The sequence below is a fragment of the Pleurodeles waltl genome, chromosome 9 (genome assembly GCF_031143425.1).
Source record: "Pleurodeles waltl isolate 20211129_DDA chromosome 9, aPleWal1.hap1.20221129, whole genome shotgun sequence".
Lineage (NCBI taxonomy): Eukaryota > Metazoa > Chordata > Amphibia > Caudata > Salamandridae > Pleurodeles > Pleurodeles waltl.
The window spans coordinates 1,052,284,347-1,052,307,121 of record NC_090448.1 but is presented as its reverse complement, the minus strand read 5'-3'; the positions used below and the strand labels follow the sequence as shown (position 1 = coordinate 1,052,307,121).

Sequence of the window (22,775 nt, the reverse complement as noted above, 5' to 3'; positions counted from 1 at the left end):
CATCAGTGGTGTGTAAACTAAATGGGGGAACATTTACTAGTACTACCGCATAAGGGGTACACTCAGGTGGGAGATACAGTCGGTCAGGGTTGGACCAGGGGCCACCCTGGAGCATGCCTGAAGTAGTCCTAATGTAAGTCCTGTTAAAGGAGGAGATATTGGGGAGATGGTCGGGCACTGGGAATGGCAGGAAAAGCCACATTAGGATTACCAGCAAAGGTACCTGTGGAGCCAGGAGTACCCCACCCCCTTCCCCCCAAACCTGTGTTGTTAGGGGCAACAACGGTCGCGGAAGGAGCCACACTAGCTTCAAGGTTCGAGGTTGGGGGGTTAGTACAGGTGGCATGACGACCCCGCAAAAATGCACCAGAATTAGCTGTGGTATGGGCACCCCGAAAGTGATCCACTGGGGACCAAAGGATTACAGTGGTTACATAGTTATTTTACTGAAAGAAGTTCCAAAAGTCTATTATTTGCTGTAGGAAAGTCCATGACCCGTGTGTTTAATACAAGAACACAGTTGTTCTAAGGTCCTCCAGGCAAGATGATGCAGGGGCGATATGGCCTGAGCCAGTATGGGTCCCATCCTTTTCACTGACCTCGAGGGAATGAACAATTATGGGAACCGGCTGGCAAGGCATGTGGGGAGAGATGCTTGTCCTTAGCTCAGGTAGTTTCCAAGGAAGTGACCCCCCCACTGCTGTCAGGGGCTAATCTGGCCGCATGCAGGGTGAAAGGTACTGTTTTGCTGGGGTTGATGTGGACTTGTCAGGGAGAAGTTTTCCACTAGGGCAGGCACTCTTTGATTTACCCCTGTAAAATTGGGTGATTTTGGAGTTTAAAGGCTTGGGTGCATGTATAGTAGCAGAGCTTATACTGTTGTGTAAGACATCTTCAACTTCCACGATTACGTCAATAGCCTGGATACTGCAGTTCGCCGCCGTGTGGTGCTTACATGTTTTGGGCTCCTTGCCAGTGCCTGAGCGGTTACTGACTTCCATTCTTTTACCATGGTGAAAGACAAAGTCACAGTGTGACAGACAAGCATAGGCCCCTGGTACAATAGAGAAAAATAGAGCTTCAAAAAACACAGAGAAAACGGCTCAGAGAGGATAACCAAGGTAAAATAAGGGCTGAAGCATGGGTTAGTAAAGGGCCAAAGGAGGTGGCCCTGCCCTGGCTCTTCCAGGCACAGGACAGGCCCGCCCTTGGCCTGTGCTTCGCCCTAGCACATCCAGCGCTGCAGGATTACTGAATGTGCTATAAGTGTGTTGAAGAGGGCCTCACCCCTTTCTGTTATGAGTGCAGGGGCACCTCCTGACACAAAGTGCAGTAGGAGATGGAGTTACCTTGTGTCTGGAGGGTCTGTGGGGGGCAAACACCTCTTTGCTTAAGGCCAAAGTGCCCTGTGCTGCAGGATTGCTGAATGCGCTGTAAGCACATTGAAGAGGGGTCATGCCCCCTATCTGCCCTGACTACAGCGGCGCCTCCTGGTGCGCAGAGAGTTGGGGGATGGAGTCCCCTTGTGTCTGGAGGGTCCTTAAGGGCCAAACCAACGAGTTACTTACCTTTGGTAATGCATTACCTGGTAGAGACAGGATCTATTAGACAGGCCAGATCACCACTGGAGTTGCCGGAGTTAGCTGATTGGATACCGGCACCGAAGGAGGAAACCCCAAAGGGATGTGCACCATTACTTTGACTGCTTGCGTCGAGACAGACCTTTGGACGTCGATGGAGAAAGGTATCCAAGCGAATGATTCCTCAAACTGCCCTGTGAACGTTACTTTGATTGCTTGCGTCGAGTCAGACCTTTGGACGTCGATGGAGAAAGGTATCCAAGCGAATGATTCCTCGAACTGCCCTGTGAACAGACGTCACTCAGAGAAGGAGACCTGATTCGACGGGAAGACTGGGATTACTTAGACATCCACGCCACTAGAAGTTTCATCCGATGCTCTTGCAGAGCCTTCGGCCGAAATTGCTGACAGATGTCGCACTGTTCAGCATCATGGTGCTTGCACAGACACCACAAACAAACTCAATGGGGGTTTGTAGCCAACATTTGTCGTCCACAGGACGTTTAAACCCTTATGACCTAAGGAAGCACTCTGTTTCCTGTACGACAAAAACATCGAAGTAGGCCGAAAAACAGGCTGGACAACCGTCACTAGATCTGCGTTGAAAACACGCAGGCGAGGGAATTAGATGGACTCCGCTGCTGTCACATCCGTTGGACAACGCCGATTCAGAGTCGTGCAACATCCTCTACAGACGTGCTATTGAAAAAGTTTCTGGACCCCCGGCACGCAGCCTGGGGAAGATTCTCAAGTAAGGAATCTGCATCTAGATATCTCTATCAGATACCTCTTTACTTGGGGGGGGGGGGGGGGGGGGGGGTAAAGTGTCACATGCTGCAGAACTGCTGAATATGCTATAAGTGGCACCTCCAGGTGTGAAGAGCAGTGGGGGTTGGAGACCCTTTTTTCTGGAGGGTCCATCGGGGACGATCACACCTTCACTTAGGGCCAAAGATAATTTGTTTCTGGGTACTACGCAGATGGCTCTCCAGTCAAGCAGAACACATTCCCATACCCAAGCCCTTTGTCTCAGGTGCAGGAGCAAGTTCACACCTCATTCGAGAGCTAGTCAGCTTCTGGGTAACAGTTGGAAGCTCATGCAAATTGGCTTCTTGCCAAGCAAAAGAAAACATTTTAAAAGAATAGACACAATTTAATTTTAACTCTCAATGCTCTCTCTTCTACAGACCACCTGCATCACAAGCACCAACTTCACCAACACCATCAAATTTCGTTGCACCACTCTGCCACAAAGCTGGCAATTACATTCTACTTGGAAACGTAGACTTCGACCTGGAAGACCACTGAAGACCTGGAAGAATACGCCGACCTCAACTCAAAAACACTTATTGAAGACCTTGGCAGCCTAGGCCTCACCAAAAGAGTAAAAGGACCTACATATGCTGCCAGAAATCTCCTGGACCCTATTTTCACCACCTTCAACAACATCAGAGTCCAAATCAGTCTGCTGGTCAAATCGAGCTTTCATCCAGTTCAGCATCCCCGCCCTGGTCAGAAGCAAAACACCACTGCCAGACCAGCACACCAAAACTGGAACAGCATCTCTGATTATGACTGGATTACCAATCTCAACGCCCACCAACCCGAACGCAGCCCCCCCTCCACAAAGCCGTCAAGAATTTCCACAACTGTACCTCCTCTCCTGCACTGACTCCCTGGCCCACCTCAAACACAGTAATACACAATGTAAACCGTAGGCCAGTTGGTACATGGAGTAATTTAGACTGATTAAATATCACTGCAAACACCTGGAGAGTACGTGGAGAGTGACAATAAAGACAGGAGCGCCTTCAAATCTTTCCTGAGATGCTACCACCAAGTTATCCTGACCACAAAATGTGCCGCTCTGGCAGACAGCATCAATGTGGCAACAACAGAAGCAAATAAATGTTTACCATCATGCGGCCACCCCCAACTCCATCACCCTCTCGCAGGTCCTCTGCATCAATCTCATAATTCTTCAGCCAAAAAAATCACTGCCTTTTACAGGAACTTCAACCTACAACCGGACCCGAAAGACCTTGCCAAATGCCAGCTGATCTTACCCAAAGAAACAATACTAACCACATGGCCCGTCATCACCCCAGAAGAAACTGCTGCCACCATGAAGTCCATCCACTCAGGGGTCCCATCGGACTTTTGCCCACCACAAGCCTACTCCAGAGGACTGCACCCCATCAGCGCCATGCTCACACCCATTTTTTTTTATTTTTTTTTTGCAAACTGGACCTTTTGAGAATGCAAAATGCTTTTGTAAATCTGATCCTAGAAGTTTTAGGGGTTGTCAGAATACAGCTGAAAGTTGGTATTGCTGCTCCAGATCCACATAAAAAAACGAGCAAGAAAGGAACTGATTTCAGCATGTAATGGTGGTGCTTACATGCATCTCCGTGACTTCCAGGGTGGTGTGTAGCTGCACATCACCTGTAGGCATGAAGGAGCACAGCTGTGAAGTTTGCAGATACAGTTTGGTGGTGAGGAAGGATAAGTTACTTACCTGTAAATCCTAGTTCTCTTCCAGGGGTATCCTCATCAAAGTCATAAACATTGAATATTCCCGCCCTTGTGCGGGGACCCCGGAGCATATATATATAATACATACATATTATCATGTGTAAAAACAGCAATGCAGGCTATAATCATAAATAGGCTAAAATGCTTTATTTCTATGAAGTTTTTTTTTTATTTTTATTTTTTATATTATAAAATCACAATAGATCATAAATATCTACCTAAGCCCCCAAAAACTGGACTTAGGGAAGTAAACAGCAGTAAATAGCAGAGAAAAATAGAAAAAACTACATTGAAAAACAATGAAGCATTCTTAGCCAATAGGCTGCATGCAGGTTAACACAGGAGAACCATAAAAACGTTGGCACCGTGCCTTTAAGACCCTGAGCACCTCCAGTATCCCACCATGCCTCAGGGGTGAAGGGAAGGTGACAGTTGGTTCACAGTTAGGTCAGTACTTTTTTACGGTGACAATCTGTGTAACTGATCAGAAAGATAATCTGTCCTGCACTTCCAGGAGACTTGAGTCCGGGGAGGAGGGTGGGTTGTTTATGACTTTGATGAGGATACCCCTGGAAGAGAACTAGGATTTACAGGTAAGTAACTTATCCTTCTCTTCCAGGGGATCCTCATCAATAGTCATAAACATTGAATAGATTAGCAAGCCCATCCCTAAACTCTGCGGACTGTCTGAAAGAAGTGCAGGAAAAGATATATATTCATGCAAATAGATTTCTAAGAGAGGCCTGCCCCACCTGGGCATCCGCTCTTGCATCCGAGTCTAAACAGTAATGCTTAGTAAAGGTATGCACAGACTTCCATGTAGCAGCCTTACAAATCTCGGAAATTGGTACATTGTTAAGGAGGGCAGCAGTAGCCGCTTTTCCCCTTGTGGAATGCGCTTTTGGCCTAGCCAGTAATCTCTTATTAGCCAGTTGGTAAGAGTTAACAATACAAGACACAATCCATCTTGATATCGTTCGTTTAGACGCTGCCTCTCCTGTTCTTAAATGACCATAATTTAGAAACAAATGGTTAGAATGTCTAATCGGTTTTGTTTTGTCCAAATAGAATTTCAGCACTCTTTTCAAGTCTAAGGAGTGCAATGCTTTCTCAGCCGGAGTCTCCGGCTTGGGAAAGAAAGTCGGTAAAGATATAGTCTGATTGATATGGAATTCTGACACCACCTTCGGAAGGAAAGATGGGTGAGTTCGCAGAACCACTCTATTATCGTGAAAAACCGTGTACGGTTCTCTGCAAGACAGAGCCTGAATTTCGCTGACCCTCCTCGCTGAAGTAATGGCCACCAAAAAAGCCGTCTTCCACGTAAGGTGCTGTAAAGAGGCCTTGTGGATAGGTTCAAAAGGAGGGCCCATAAGTTTTGACAGGACTACATTCAGTTCCCATGGAGGAGAAGGTCTCCGAATGGGAGGAAAAACCTTTTTCAAGCCTTCTAAAAAATCCTTGACTACAGGTATCGTAAAGAAGGATTCCTGAGAAGGCGACTTACGATACGCTGTAATTGCAGACAAATGAACCTTAATAGAAGATACCTGCAGACCAGACTTCGCCAGATGAAGTAAATAGGATAGTATGACGTCCTCCTGAGCTCGTATGGGATTTATACCTTGTTGAGAGCACCAGATGTAAAATCTCTTCCACTTAAAAGCGTAAGAACGCCGCGTGGAAGGTCGTTTTGACTCTTTCAAGATGCTCATGCACTCCTGTGAGAGCCCTAGGTGCCCATACTGTAGGAATTCAGGAGCCATGCTGTCAAGCTCAGAGAGGGAAGGTTGGGATGTAGGATTCTGCCTTCCATTCTGCTCAGGAGATCCGGTCTGCACGGCAACCTCCTGTGAGGTCTTTCCGATAAGTTGAGTAGGTCCGTGTACCAGAATTGGCGGGGCCATTGTGGCGCTATCAGAATCATTCTGGTTCTGGAGTTGTAAAATTTGTTGATTACTGCCGGTATGAGGGGAATCGGTGGAAAGGCGTAGAGAAATGTCCCTGACCAGTTGATCAACAGGGCATTCCCTTGAGATCCCGGACGGCAGAACCTGGATGCGAAGTCTGGGCATTTCTTGTTTGTTTCGTCTGCAAAGAGATCCAACTGAGGTCGACCCCATTGACCGAAGATGTCCTCGACGACTTCGTCGTGTAGCACCCAGTCGTGCGCGTCTTCCAGATGTCTGCTCAGGAAATCTGCCTCTACGTTTTGCTGACCTGGCAGGTGTACCGCTGTGATAGACATTCCCCTGGCCAGGAGCCAATGCCATATCGTTTGGGATTCTCGAGACAGAGGTAGTGATCTTGTTCCCCCCTGTTTGTTCAGGTAATACATTGTGGTTGTATTGTCTGTCTGAATTAGGATAGATTTCCCCTGAACCAATGGAGAGAAAGATTTGAGAGCCAGATGGACTGCTCTGAGTTCCAGTAGATTTATGTGATAGTTCTTTTCCTTGTCGGACCACAGACCCTGAGCTTGGAAGGAACCCAGATGAGCACCCCAACCCTGAAGAGACGCATCCGTTACCAGAGTGTCGACTGGAATTGTCTGGTGAAAAGGAGAACCTATCGACAGGTGAGGTCTGTGCATCCACCATTGTAGTGATTGAAAAGCCACTGCTGGTAGTCGAACTCTGTCCTCCCAGTGACCAGTCTTTTGGCTCCAATTGTTCTCTAATGCCTCCTGAAGGGGCCTCATGCGTAGCCTGGCATTCGGGACAATGAAGATGCATGAAGCCATGGAGCCCAGAAGCGATGTCACCTGACGAGCTGTAGGTGCATCGGCTGTTAATAGTTGTTGACACTTCCTGTGGATTGATAAAAGTCGTTCCTCCGAAGGATACACTCTTTGGAGCCCTGTGTTTAGTATCGCTCCCAGGTAGTGGAGGTTTTGTGTTGGAATCAAGGTTGACTTGTCGTGGTTGATTTGAAGACCTAGAGACTCGAAAGTTCTTAGAACGATATCTCGATGTCTTCTCGCCTGATCCGGAGATGAGGCCTTCACTAGCCAGTCGTCCAGGTAGGGGTAGACGAATATTTTTTGTCTTCGAAGGTGTGCCGCTACCACTGCTACACATTTTGAAAAGACTCGGGGTGCAGACTTCAGGCCGAATGGAAGGACTCTGAATTGGTAGTGCTGTGACGCTATCTGGAAACGTAAAAATTTCCGATGTTTGGTCGCTATTGGGATGTGAAAATATGCATCCTGTAGGTCGATGGAGCACATCCAGTCTCCCTGATGCAGTTGCGGGACAATCTGGTGAAGGGCTAGCATCCTGAACTTTTGTTTTCTTATGTACTTGTTCAGGAGCCGTAAGTCCAGAATTGGCCTGAAGAGGCCCTGTTGACCTTTTTTCGCCACCAGAAAGTAACGGGAGTACACCCCTTTTCCTTTTTGTGCCGGAGGAACCTTTTCTACAGCTTTCTTTTGCAGGAGTGCGAGAACTTCCTTGCGTAGCAGGCTGAGATGAGAAGGAAAACACCTTGCTGGCGGCAAGTGTGGAGGAGGTTTTTTGAAAAGGAGAGAATAGCCATGTTCGACAATATTGAGCACCCATTTGTCTTTTGTGATTGAGTGCCACTCGCGAAGATGATGCGTAACACTTCCCCCCACCGGAGTGGTGCACAGTGCTGAGGGAAGCAATGCCTCATTGCTTTGATGGTGTCTTTGCTGTAGACTGTTGAGGTCTACTTGACCCTCTGTCTCTTGTGGGTCTACGTGCCTGAAACAGGGGACGTCCCTGTCGTTGTTGTGGCCTCTGAGACCAGTGAGGGGTTTGAACCCTCTGCTGGAATGGTCGTCTGTCATACGGCCTGTACCTCCGCCTGAAGTCTTTTTTACGTTCCAGGCCCACTGCCCTCATCGTGTCGACTTCCGTTTTCATTCGGGCCATCTCTTCATCCGCGTGGGTACCGAACAACGAACTCCCGCTGAATGGGAGGTTCAAAATGCGCTGCTGTGCTTCCTGTTTCAGACCCGTGAGCCGTAGCCAGGAAGACCTCCTAGCGCAGATTCCGTGCGCATACCCATGCGCAGCCAAATCCGCCCCGTCCGCCGCCGCGCTGATGACCTGGTTAGATACTAGGCCCCCTTCCTGCAAGATTTCCTGGAAGTCCTGTCTATCTTCCCTGGGCAACTTTTCTGTAAATCTGTGGAGTGAGTCCCACAGAGAGCGGTCATATCTGCCCAGAAGTGCTGAGGCGCTGGAGACCTTCATAGCAGATGCCGCCGTACCGCACATCTTTCTCCCCAGAGAGTCTAGGTGTCTGCTCTCCTTATCCGGGGGGACTGTGGAAGATGATGCCACAGAGTGTGTTTTTCTGGCTGCGGCTAAGATCACAGAGTCCGGTGGCGGATCCTTCCGCAGGAATAAAGGATCTTGTTCCGGAGCTTTGTACTTCTTTTGAATCCTAGCCGGGGCAGACTTGAGAGTGGCTGGAGACAGAAAAGTGTCCATAGTCGGTTGCAGCAAACCCGGTACTAGTGGCAGCAGTTTTCTCGAGACTGATCTGTGTTGTAGGGTCTCAAAGATAACTGAGGATGAGGTGGCCGGCTCCGGTACCTCAATATTTAGCTTCTGCGCTCCCCTTAGAAGAACCTCATTAAAAGTGGTAATATCATCCACTGGGGAAATCCTAGCAGGTGGAGAATCTGTGAGTGTGGGGGAGTAGCGCCCAACAGACGATCCTGAAGAAGACCAAGAAGGTGATCTTCTGCGTGGTGTTCGTGACCTGGTTCTCCTTCGGGAACGGGACCTGCTCCGAGAAGCTGTAGCAGAGTGTGCAGGTCTTGTGGTCGGCTGACGAGAAGCAGAACGAGCCCGTCCTGCTCTAGCTGTAGGCGATGGCGTTCTCGGTAATGAGGCAGTAGGAGAATACATCCTAGAGTATTGTGAATCCGGGGATGCTGCCGGTCTATTCAGGCTCTCTAACCATCTGGGTGATAGAGTGATGGGAGAAACATGCCCCGATGCTCTGGAATGGGATGATGCACTCCTTATAGAGACCACCGGTGAGGGAGCTTTGTCCGCTGGCTCTACTGCCTGTGACACAGCTGAAGGTTGTGTCGACGTCGATTGTATCCTCGACGTCGAAGGTTGCGATGGCTGATCTGTTCTCGACGTCGAAGGTCTTGACGTCGGAGGTCTTGCCGTCGAGTGTCTTGACGCCGATCGCCTATCGCGGGACCTGGACCTACTCGCCGTCGTGTGTCTCGACGTTGAGTGGCGAGTGGTCGACGGCGGATGTTCATGCCGTCGTGGCGATTTTGACGTCTTGTCCTTCGACGCCACGGGGTGAGACGTTCTCAACGGCGAACGGGAGCGCCGGAGATGGCTCGACGCCGAACGGCGGCCTGCCGTCGACGGAGATGTACCCCTGTGTCCATGCTTCGACGTTTTGTCCCTCGACGTCGGTCTGGTCGCCGTCGACGGCGATCTATGCCGGTGAGACGGTGGTGCCGATGACGTCGATGGAGAACAAACAGGCACAATCCTACCTGTCGACGTCGATCGGGCCATTCCTTCTGCTGTAGGTCTGGGAAGTGAAGAGGATGTTGACTTTTTCCTCTCCTGAAGCCCATGTAACCTGATCTTCTCTCTGTCTTTGAGAGTCCTCCTTGACATGTTCTTACAATACTTGCAGGTGTCAGGACAGTGACTCTGTGGCAGGCAGACAATACACAGAGAGTGTGGGTCTGACTGGGCTTTCTTCTTCCCACAAGAAGGACATTTTACAAAAAGAGATGGCATTTTCTGTCAAAAAAGACTTCAAACTCAGACAAAAGATGTTATCTGTCGAGTAAATAGGAAAAACACTATTTTTAAGGATTTTTCTGAAGAAAAACTCAGAAAAACTGAGAGCTCAATGCTCCAGGATCCTCTCAGAAGAAGCCGGAAAAAAGAACTGACCTAACTGTGAACCAACTGTCACCTTCCCTTCACCCCTGAGGCATGGTGGGATACTGGAGGTGCTCAGGGTCTTAAAGGCATGGTGCCAAAGTTTTTATGGTTCTCCTGTGTTAACCTGCATGCAGCCTATTGGCTAAGAATGCTTCATTGTTTTTCAATGTAGTTTTTTCTATTTTTCTCTGCTATTTACTGCTGTTTACTTCCCTAAGTCCAGTTTTTGGGGGCTTAGGTAGATATTTATGATCTATTGTGATTTTATAATATAAAAAAAAAAAAAAAAAAAACTTCATAGAAATAAAGCATTTTAGCCTATTTATGATTATAGCCTGCATTGCTGTTTTTACACATGATAATATGTATGTATTATATATATATGCTCCGGGGTCCCCGCACAAGGGCGGGAATATTCAATGTTTATGACTTTGATGAGGATCCCCTGGAAGAGAAGCTACGGTTAGAAGTATCCATCAGAATGGCAAGTTGGGGGATATAGGTTGAGCAGAGAACCCATGTGGAATCTATGTACATAGAAAGATTCTAATTTCTTTGAGCGACTCATAGCAGTGATTCTTAATTGTATTAGGGTACCTATTTTGGAGAGTATTTAGACCTGTAATCCAACTGGGGCAAATCAAAACTATTTCTGCAGGGACCACTTAGGGGAAACCAAATGTCCTGATGGAGATGTGTGACTAAAGTTTCCAATACCTTGGTATCCAGTCTTCCTGTGATGAGGAAGCACAATATAAACAACATGGGTAAAACCCCAACAGGCATAAGAAAATAGGTGGTATTCTGAACACTCTCCAATTGCCGGTTTTGGGCAGAATTTTACTGGTAAATAAATTGGTGTTTTTGCCTCAATGTATCCATATATTACAGAACACTATAAACCAAATTCTTCAAAATCTGGAAAAGGGTTTCTGTATGTGTTCCGGCTGGTTTAAAATTGAGAGTTTAGACAATTTCCACAAGATATAGACAAAAGGCTCAGCAGGCAAGTGACATTCGCTGTATGACGTGCAAGACTCCCTTACATCAAAACCTTTTGGGTTGTGGCATCCAGTTTTTAGATTCCCTGACCAGAGCAGCAACAGAAAAGAGACTGTGGTTCAGTACAAAAGACAAAGCCTGAACCAAAAAGCTCTCAGTTGAGAGACGTGAGGACATGAACTGAGCCAGGACTACTCCCAAGCAACTACGGCAGGTTCCAATGAAGCCCTATTAAATGGGAGCAAAGACTTTGCAAATGAAGACGTACATTGGAAGAGCTCCTTCAAAATGTTAGACCTAATATCTCTGAGGGCAAAGAGAGAGACAAAGTCACTGCAGCTTTATGCACTACTGTGGTAACAGATGATACCTCTACTGTTTGGGCCCCAGAAGGGTAATGGATGTCGTCTTCTGGGACGGTGTCTAGGTGATTGACAATTGTTAAGTCATGGTAATGACCTACAACAGAGTAAGACAGAGGAAGCAGATTGCTGGCCCCCATAGTCCATATCAACCAAGGCTATGGCGAATTAGTCAGAGTCAAATATCTCCTCTATTTGGCACATGTCTGGGGCCTAGGAAGAGACTGCTCTCCAAGGCAAGTTCTGATCTTCTAAAACTCCACCTGGATAATTTCAGCCACTGGTAATGGCATAGAATGAGGCACTAACACCGGCTTTTGGGAGATGTCACGGAAGGAGCAGGATCGACAGGGGACGGCAGCACAGAGCTCGACTTCTTTTTAGGTGCTAAAGTCAGAGTCCGCGGAGGCACAGAATAGGCACAGAACTGGGAGGCATAAAGAGTCAGTGCTGCCTGAGCAACCAAACCCCTGTGGAGTGGCTCCACCCTCGGAGAGTGCCCAGAGGGTAGCAAAGCCATGATGAAGATGTCAAACATGGCTTGACAGAAGGCCTTGACCTACATGGGCTTGACAGAGGTAGAAATTCATGGAGACTCTGCAGAAGCTTCAGAATTGGCTCAGAGCACGATCCTGGCCTGAGAACTGTGTGGTGGCTCCAAAAGGTCTTCTCCACATCCAGCATCCGGGTGACTGCTACCACCAAAACCATTATCCTGATCAGCACCCAGTTAAGATCTCATGGAGGTATACCATAAGGCAATGGATCTTAACCTTTTGACTTCTGTGGACCCCCAATTAATCATGACTGGAACTAGAGGACCTCCAGTAAATCACTGTTGTAATCTGGTACCCCCCCACTGAATCAATACTGGAAGCCGGGGACCCTGGCTCAGCATTTCTGAGAATCTGAACCATAAAACAACTCAAAAAAAGACACAGATGCAAACATTAATCAAACAAATACAAAAATGAAATGAAATATCTTATTCAATGCACAAATTAAAAAAAATCTAAATTTTAATTTTAATGGCACGGTTGGAGCTCTTCTAAATTTAACTGAGACCACTCATTGTGAATACTATATTCTGTTTCATGCTCTTGCACTGCATCCATGAATCGGATTATACTAACAATTTTTAGCCACCAGTCTCAAATGTATTCACATTTACAGAATGTCTTAAAATTTTCAATTTTGCTTCTTCATTAATATATACTTTATTCATCTGTTATTATTCCACTTTCTAAGCAGTAGAGGACCTCCTGAATAGACGTTGTGGACAACAGGCTAAGAACCACTGCCTCAAGGTACAAATTTGAACCTGTTGTAAAGACCTTTTAAATACCTGGCTACTTTAGTCAACTTGAATGAGGAGTCCTGGTCAGAAGGGAATAAACGCAGGCTCAAGTCAAAGCCGTTTGATACAAAAAATGATAGTTAATAACCTCTTTAAAAACAATGAACGATACATGGACAGAGTACAACTCTAGGAATTTGTAAGAAAACTGCCAAAATGTAAGAAACAAAGGTTATATTTCATACCAATAATGTATCGCTGACTTTACCTTCTAAGAGGCAATCATCTCATTGCAATGTACCCGACAATGTATTCTTTAAGAATACATTTTTGCCGGTACTAGCATTTTGAAATTTGCAATTTGTATATTTGTTTTTATTGAGAAATTAACTTTTACTCATTCAATATCCTGATGAAGTATATATTGTTTAAATTAATAACGCAAAAAAAACATTTTTGAAACGGATGAATGACATTATAGCATACTAAAAAGAAAGCAACTGCCTTGGACATATATTCTCAGATATAAGGTTAGTGAATGCCCAATTAAAGATGTTAACACCTGGGATTTGGAGGAAAGTCTGACATATAGGAGAAAATGTGCAATCTTGATCTTACTCTCTAGAGGACACTCAATGTGCAGCTTTTGTTTGAAGAAAGTATGCTAACAAAATGTACAATTTATAATTAGCTTTGAGTGGTTCATAGCCGCATTGCTTAGGAAAACATGGTATGGCAAGTGAAGAAACTTATCATTCGCATCAGTTGTTTACATAAGAGACTGTGGACTGTAACAATGTCTTTTCAGTCAACATTCTTCAGATCTAATTAGTAATATTAATGAGACGACACATCACCTCTGACAACGTTTAACATTAGATTGTAAGGAGAGGCTACATACATTACAATGGAAAAAAGTGAAATAAGAGTGACCAGATTTAACATGTCCTTGGTTATAAACAGCAACAAACAGACTGCAATGATGACTTTCTGATTGAGGAGAATTCATCGCAAACCCAACATTCATAAAAAAAACAAAGGCATGTTTGATATTTATTTGCCCCTTTAATGTATGTCAATGTAGTTGTGTCAGTTGACAAATTTGTTCAACATACCTACAGATTCAATCCGGAAATCAAAACTTAGTTCAGAAGCCAATCTTTTGCTTGGTTTTAATCTTCCTTGCAGAGTCACAATTTTCACGAATTCTTAGGAACCATCATTAAATCAAATAGTAAAGAAACAAGGGTTACTATGCATGTCACATATTTGATATTACATGATGTATTCATAAAACATGAGCAAAAATCTAAACATGATGTTCGACAACTACAGTGTAAACTGTTATCATATGTGGATACCTTTGCCCCAGTGCAGACAGAGAACTGTTTGAAATATTCAAGTGCATCATAAAGGAATCTGTTAATCTTAGCAGAGTTTCTGTGCTAGAGTTATTCAGAGGTGAACCAAAGGAGCCTTTGTCATTTTAAGTGATAACATGCTGTGTAGGAAAGCCATCACCCTACTATAGTAAATTGCAGCAATGACTGATATGATGAATAAGTTGCTTACCTCCAATGTTTTATTGATGGTTGTTCAGCAGATTGCTCGTTTTTAGAACAATCCCACAATTTAGGTTCAGAACACCTGCTAGACGATCTGCTGACTGGATACAAACATTTCAAATAGATATATTTTTCAGCCCTGTTGTCTAACGACCAGGTCGCGTGACACTGCATGAGCAAAGCTGCATGGACATCACTACCACAAGTAGTATTGTGGCTCCTTATAGGTGCTGGCTCTGCTGACTTTTCATGCTGATTCCCCCACATCAGAAAGAGCAGGACTGGGAAAAACAGAGCTAATTAACATGCTATTTAGAATTAATATTTTTTATTCTGCCTAGTCTAGCTTTCTGTTGATACACCATTTTATGAACTATCTCTGAGTGTCAGACTGGATTTGTTATTCACATAGTGGGCACAGATGCTAGGTGGCATCATAATTACCAGGGTAACAAAATCACTTAAATGCATCAAACCTCATGTTAAGCACTAAAAAGGTGTTTCCTGGCATCAGCACCATCCTTCCACCTACCGTCATGCCATGGAGAGACTTGCAGTACAAGGTGCAGCCAGTTCAAACATTACCAATGTAACACCGAAAAGAATAGCAAACCATGACAACAAAGGTATATCTGCGAGGAGACTTGTTCTCAAAGATACATCCTTCTATTCAATCTGTCTCTTCTGAAAGACTCCTTCAGCAGAAGAAGCCATTAGAGGCACATTTTAGCTGTACATTCATTGAGGAATTAAAGGCCTGGCTGCAGCAGGAATCTGCTGTAACACTATCTTACCAAAACTAGACTAATTTCCAGAAGTCGTATTCAGCAACCAATATATCAAATAAACAAATGACAGACACAAGGAAACTCCATGACAGATGTCAACTAAAAATACCTTTAACAAGTGCCTGGTCTTCAATGGTATATTTTTTGTTGAAATTAAAGCATGGTTTTGTGCAGGGTATGATTCACATCCATATGGTCTGCTTAAGAACTGCCTCACGTATTCTGAAGCAACAAGGTTCCTTTTTTCAAGAATGGTTCTTTTGATGGACACACATTCTGAAGTAAAGAACCCTCTTTTTGGCATGGTTAGTCCCACGTTTTGCCTGCTGTCGGTATGTTTTGACTGTTTTCACTGGGATCCTGCTAACCAGAACCCCAGTGATTGTGCTCTCTCCCTCTAAATTTGTTTACTTAGGACTTTGCACACCACACAATTGGCATACTGGTGCCCCGATATAAGTCCCTAGCATATGGTACTTAGGTACCCAAGGCATTGGGGCACCAGGAGTTCCCCATGAGCTGCAGCATGTATTGTGCCCATGCAAAATGTGTCTGGAGGCCTGCCATTGCAGCCTGCGTGAAAAGGGGCAAGCACCCTCTTACTACAGGTCACTGTAAGTCACCCCTATGGTAGGCCCTCCTAGCCCACCGGGCAGGGCGCAGGTACCTGTGTGTGAGGACAGCCCTGCATGAGAGTATACTGTTGACAGCATTGTATTGTATGATTCCATGCACTCTGGGGGTTTCTTATAGGACCCCCAGCATTGCTCCTACCAATCTTCTCAGGTTTTCGTGGCAGCCCGCACTGCTGCACCCCTCAGACAGAGACTGAGGTGACCAAGCTCAGGCAGAGGAAGGCAAAACAAAGGATTTTCTTTAAAAGGGGGGGGGGGGGGGGGGGGGGGTAACACCCTCTCCTTTGGAAATAGGTGGTACATGGCTCGGGTGGGGTAGCCTCCCCAAGCCACCAGTATGCTTTGAAGGGCACATATGGTGCCCTCTTTGCATAAACTGGTTTGCACCTCTACAGGGACCCCCGGTCCCTGCTCTGGTGCGAAACTGGACAAAGGAAAGGGGAGTGACCACTACCCTGTCAATCACCACCTTAGGGGTGGTGCCTAGAGCTCCTCTAGGTGGCCACTTGATTCTGCAATCTTGAATCTAATGTGGGCAGAGGCCCCTGGGAGCATCTCAGTGGCCAGGTCAGGTAGGTGACGTCACAGCCCCCTTCTGATAGGTGATCACGTTGCTAGGTGATCAATCCCCCTTCATGGGCTATTTAGGGTCTCCCTCTCCGGTGGGTCCTCAGATTCAGCGTGCAAGATTTCAGCTGGACTCCTCTCCAACATTCTTTCTCTGGCTCCTTCCAGCAACTGCAACATTTCCCCGTCTGTGCATCCTCGGAGGGTGACAGGTCTTCAACCTTCACAAGAAGTAAGAAGAAATCTCCCTTGGAGTGAAGGAGTCACTTCCCAGCACCTGTAGTCTGGAGTTGTGCACTTGGTCCTCTCTACCAGCTGTCCAACTTGGGAGGCGGTAAGCCCTTGCCTCTCCTTGCAGGACAGTACCACTCAGCACAACGACTTCTGCAGCTACTAAGGCTTGTTTGCTTTTCTCCAAGGGATCTTCAAGCTCTGTGTAGCCCCGACCCCCAGCACCTCTTCCTGCAAAGCACAGTCTCCTGCCTGCTGCTACGGCGACGTGGGACACTCCTCCAGGTGTGCTGAATGGGCCTCACTTAGACTCCAATGCCTGCTGCCAGTGGGCTGCCTGTGGGGGTTGCCTCCTCTTCTTGTGACTCTCCCAGCTGCTGACGGTCACCCCGGAATCCCCTCCTTGGGTCGAGTCCCCTGGACCTTGCCGTTCCTCCTCAGCCTTGCAAAGTTTCTTCTCTGTCTCTTGCATTTGCCAAGGCTTGTTGGCGGTTTTCCGGTACCACTAACCGACTGCATCACGACCGCGGACGTGGGACATCACTTGCATCACTTCTAGAACTCCTCTTCAGCTCCTGTGCTGCACTGCTGACCTTCTTCGTCAACTTTCGACCTGTTCCTGCATCCACAGAAGGGTGGGTAGTGTCTCCTGCCACAACCGGAAACTCCATCATGAACTGGACTTGGTCCCCTTTCTTTGCAGGTCCTCTATTGTCAGGATCCACCTTTGGGTTCTTCAGGTCTTGGAGTCTTGACTGGGTCTTGCACAATCCTTTTCCAAAGTCCTCCTTGTTGGTTTTGGGGAAAACCAGGTACTTACCTCTGCTCTCCTGACCTCTGGGGGTCACTCTGGTACTCACCTCTGGGTGTTCCTAGTTCCTCCACCTCCCTTCTACTGATTCCACTTCCTTGGGTAGGGGACTGCCTTTCACACTCCACTTTTTTTAGTATATGGTTTGGGCCTCCCCAGCGCCTTCACTATCTGCTATTGCATTTACCAATGCCTATTGCTTTCTATGTTATTTACTGCAGCAGTACGGTGCAGAAGAATATCAATCTAAAAGCTCAACTTGAACCTCCTCTTCCAGGTCTGCTGCCTTTGTCTCAATGTGAGGTTGAGGAATACCTTTTTCGTTTGTAGTGTTGGTATTATGAAAATTCCCACTCACGGGGGAAGATGGTCTCTTTAGGAGAAGAGTTTGGCACCTGAAGAGATCCTAGATTTACATTTGGCTTCAGATCTCTCATTGTGTGAAGCCATAAAATGTTTAACCTCTCCCTACTCACCTTAAAGTGAATGAGGTAACAAAGCTTGCTCAAAGTCACATCATGGCTGTGTCCAAGGCAACATGGACAACATGAGTGGAAGTCCAACACTGACATCTGCCTATAATTAGGACATGTTTTAAACCCTTAGGAATAGTCTTTCAGAGGTGCTGTCTACTATGGAACCTCCAACAGGTTCTCTATTAGCTCATCCTTGATGAGATTATGCTGTGTTGTCAGAACACCTGGGTGCAGGAAAGGGGCCTGGGGGCATATGTGAAGTAGCATGGAGTGTGGGCCTCTCAGGTCAGCATAGAAAGAGGCTAGCACTACACCCGGGTACTTACGCTGCACCTTCATGTGCTATTAATGCATGCCAAAATAGGTTCTGGGGTATTAAAAATCTGGTAGAGGATTACTACCTATTAGAAATTTGTTTTCATACACCACTCCACCAGAAGCATTACCAGCTTATCATACCTAGCTGACTGCACTGAACACTTTAAAACTTGATCAAAATCTCCAAACTAGTTACTAGGCACTGACAAAACCAAGGCAATGCCATTCTCATACAATGTAACTGCAGGTTGAACCACCACTTGACAGATTTTCAAATCTGAGTTAACATATTTGACTTGTTTACAATGTTGTACGCATGACTGGCCAATAAGACCACTTAACATTTATTAGAGTGCTGTGTGGGGGCATACAGGCACTAGACAAATAACACTGTTCCCAGCAAAAGCAACACAGTATGATTGCTGGTGCTTCAAATAATATGACCTGATTGAAAAACATCGGTCTCTAACTTGCCCAAGATCACTTGAGTGACGTAGGATCTTGGGAAGGCAGCAACCTAAGCTGTAACCACACTGCTTACTTTTTAGAATCCTCACAATAAAGCAAATGCCCTGCTGTGCATTTAAGTTGATTCCTTAAACGTTTGTGTGTCAACGTCTATTAGTTACGCTGCAATAATTTCAGAAGAGAAGAGATACCGAAGGGAAGCACCCTTGACACGTACCCTTGTAATTTTCAATGTGGAAGTAGTACATCAAGCTAGCTACTAGCATTCATGAGGAGGAGGGCAAGGGACAATAACCAGTTTGATCGACTGGCCCAAAGGTCAACAAGCTAGTAACACATGTGCAGTAAGATCACCATCTTTATTTCTCTCCATGCAATTATTCGCAGCAGTGTGGACAGATATGTATTTGTGGATTTTGTGACTGTCAGCTTTACAGCAGCAGGAGACATTCATCTGTACACCATAGCTTTTCGTTCTCATCATGAACACTGAACTATCTGATGTGATCACACTCACAACATAAATCAGCTCCAAAAAATGTTGCAGTCAAAAGACACTTTAACAATTTGTGACTGTGCTTTTGATTTAAATTTAGTAACCTAAAGCCAAAATTATCTAGGTTTTTATGATCTTCTACCAGTAGAGGGTAGAACTAAGGAGTATGGGACTATTCCATTTTGTGTGGGCTCCCACATACTTTAACAGCTGGTTAAACATTTCCACTACCTAGTTTTTCCAAATGTTTGTCACTCCACAGACTGCCTTTGGTACAAAAGATACTTAGGAACCCAAACAGAAAACTAAATAAAGGCAATATGGTGGATTTTTCATACTATAAAGCATGATTAGGTGGTTCTCATATTCAATTTTGTTTCCTGAGACAAACTGGTACAGCCAAGAAGAACACTGATCACAAGTGCAAAATGGGTATCCTGGCTTTCAAGTCATGCTCATGGGCATGAGCTCTTGCTGAAATTAATTCAGTATTCTTGAGAGTGACTAGTTACCAACTTAGTTCAGTCACAGTGTTTAACTTTGTCAGCTGACACAACCAATTTGCGTTTGTAAAGCATGTCTGTCACTACTCTTATCTGAGTAAGATGAACAGTGTTTCAAATGATGCATGTCTGACAGTTATGCTTGAAAACACAATAAAAACCTGCAGTTTCCTCAAAAAACAAAAATGACTGATGCACACTGATCACTTGGTTGAATCAGTTCAATGTTTTACTTAGTGGTCATTACATTTCAAACATTCGATATGTGAAAAGAATCTATGAAGAACACTTACTGTCCAAGCAGACGAGAACTGTATCTCTTTCTAGCTGTGTTACATGGATAGCTTCCAGCTGATGGGTACCTATAAAGACATTTAAAAACAGTATACCTGTATTATAATTAAATATAAAGTTAGGGAATTCAAGTATTTATACGTTTAAAAAAAGCTAACTTTAAAAAGGGAGGTCTAACATGTAGAAAATTCAATACATATTGTTCCGATAAAACCTTAAGGTATTTTCAATAATTAACATGGATTTGTTTTTTTGTGTGTTTTTTTTAGATTCATTATCAATATCCATAATTCAAAGCATATGAAAAGGCTGCACACCAGTGTGCTCTTTTTGTTTCACCACATTTTAATGTTTTACAAGTTTTCAATAATGCTGAGAGAAACTCTAATATTAAAACACTTTTATGTTAATTATTTTGCCTACAGGTAACGCCAGAGCCATCTGGTTAGAAATGACATTCCCTTCATATTTCACTGAGGTTGCAAGTATTTCAGTGTCCAAATGTCACACAAATGTGATTCGGAAAAGTTAGGTACTTTGGATCTGGAGAAACATGTTGATGTGTATAACTGGAATTAAACAGATAAGATCTAAGCAAGCAAGAATGCCTGAAAGATGGACTAATGTCTACTAGGCCCTTACAGAACTGTGTGTCATTATTGGAATTAGGTGAGGAGTATTCATGAACAATTACCTTATGTGTCAATGTATGGCAGTGTCTATGACTATTTCACATGTGTGATTCCCTAAATGTCGTACATTTTGTTACGAATGTAAAAGGGGGTGGACTGTCCGTTCCCAAACATGTAACATATATTTGCATAGTATACTTGTATTTTCAAGAAATACTTTCTGTCTCTGGGTCCCATTTATGAATCTGGGACTCTAGTTGACTGGTTAAAATAGACGAGATTTCAAAATGATTCTTCAGCAGAAAGGAGTGTACTACCATTACGGTCACTTAATTCTTCATGAAAGGAGTAACATATATTAATACCTATTCAGAATACAAAAGCAAATAAATAGCTGTACATGAGAAGCACTTAATTGCAATGGGCAATCAGGAAGTAAGTACTATTCTGGCCATTTTTCTTCTTCATGTGGTTCACCGTGCTTAGATTTGTATTCTTTGAATTCTTCCTGTAAAACTTCGTATTTTTAAGTTCAGCTAACTCTAGAAGAAGCGTCTCAACATCTGCCGTTTCTCAACCAGCGACACACACATTGTTTCAGAAAGTCATTGTTTGGGTTCTCCGGTTTTTCATAAAGGGTCACCAACAGTTTAGAGTATCAATGACTCTGGCCTTTTTGGAGCATCTTCTTGGAGTTAGCAGCTTTATAGTGGGCTATACCAGCCCCTGAGCTGCCACCGCGGCTCCCACCACTTCCACCACTACCCTCGGATGTTTGTGAAAGGTGTGAAAAGTTTGGGTGAATGTCTGGGAAGAAATGAACTCTGAGGGAGAAGAACTAAGGCTGAAAGTATTACAAACTGATAATGTGCATCTCCTATGACATACGAGAAAGTTCTTGCGATCCCTCTCATAAGGAAGTGAAACTACGGATTCTGCACGTTAGGAATACTAACAAGTCCTGCTCTGACATCGCTTGGAGAATTTGCTGTAGGCACAATCCTCCATCATGAATCTCTGCTTTTTTCACATTTTTGTTCAGAAATCTGTGGTCCACTGAAGAAGATGGCCACCCCCCATCCTTGCGTATTAAGTAGTACATCATTAACCAATCTCTAATGGACACCTCTGTCAATAGTTTCCTTCATCAAAATGTACATATAGACGGAGCTACGGGAAGGTGTTCGGGCACAGAGTTGGAGAGGCCCTTCCTAAAAAAGGCATGGGAGCCTCCAGACTTCACATGTACAGCCCAAGGATATATTTAATTTTCTTCCAATCTGGTTGAATGCCATTGCGCCTTAATTAAGTAGCTGTGATAATGTCTTATGTTTTACAGTGGATTTAGAGTTGGGGTGCAGGAAGATTACTACAAGAAATTTTACTTCCAACTTTCACCTGCCCCTTGCCATGTGGGGGGGGGGGGGGGGGGGGCGGGGGGGGGAAGTACTAGTAGGCTGTTGGTTGGTACTGCTACTTTGGTTTGTGTACTGGTGGCTGCATCCCTGGAACTTCCTAAACTGCATCTGTAACAGTTTGACCGGAGATGCTAAATAAACTTTTGCTCAGTTTACATTTTTTCATTTTTAAACAATTCTATATTAAATATTTTAATAGGAGTACATAGAAAATAGCAAAGGTTTTTAACAACCAAGGGTATTCAGTTAATCTATTCTACTCAATCAATAAACCAAAAACACAGAAAACAGAGCCATCTGTGTCAAACATTGAAATAGGAGGCTTGAATACACCAAAGGGGACGAAAGGGGTAGGAGAGTTAGTCAAGGAATACTCCATCTTAGTTCAAAAAACAGTGCTAAACCTAATAACTGAACCTTGACAAGAACAGCTTCAGAGTCCAACATCACAAGCATCATCTAAAGCAACAGAAGTAGGAAACACTAAAACGTTATTCATATTTGACCAGTCTATCATAGTGTACATTGCCAGAAGCCAAATCCACATTGCAGGCGTTCTTCAGAGAGGCCTAATCAGAGTGATGCTTGTTGAAGAATGGAATCCAGATGACTAAAAAAATGCAGAGTTGTTCATTCATGTGAGGCCACATGCAGTATTTTAGTCACTGGTGACTAGCTGCAGTTGTTTAGAGTTCAGTCAAACAAGTTACCTACCTTTGGTAAGCACTGGTGGATTTTGTAAGTACAGACTCCTCACCTGGTCACTCCTCCGAAGCACTAGAGTGCATCCAGAATCATTCAACAGTTCGTATGTGCCAACAGGCGGTGCACTGGACTCCGCATCAACCTCATACTGTCTCCATGTGCCACCCTATTCACGCTTAAGTCAGGTTA

At 44.9% G+C, this 22,775-nt stretch overlaps 1 protein-coding gene across 1 annotated transcript in view; it reads right to left on the bottom strand.

Annotated features, from left to right (window-relative positions):
• MAP4K5 (mitogen-activated protein kinase kinase kinase kinase 5) overlaps positions 1-22,775 on the bottom strand; it is a 604,667-nt gene that overhangs the window by 43,388 nt on the left and 538,504 nt on the right. Inside the window, exons 29-30 of the mRNA XM_069208688.1 lie at positions 19,831-19,899; positions 13,795-13,887 (exon numbers count right to left, since the gene is read on the bottom strand). Of these exons, the coding sequence (XP_069064789.1) occupies positions 13,795-13,887; positions 19,831-19,899 (162 nt within the window). The remainder of the gene's footprint in view (positions 1-13,794; positions 13,888-19,830; positions 19,900-22,775) is intronic.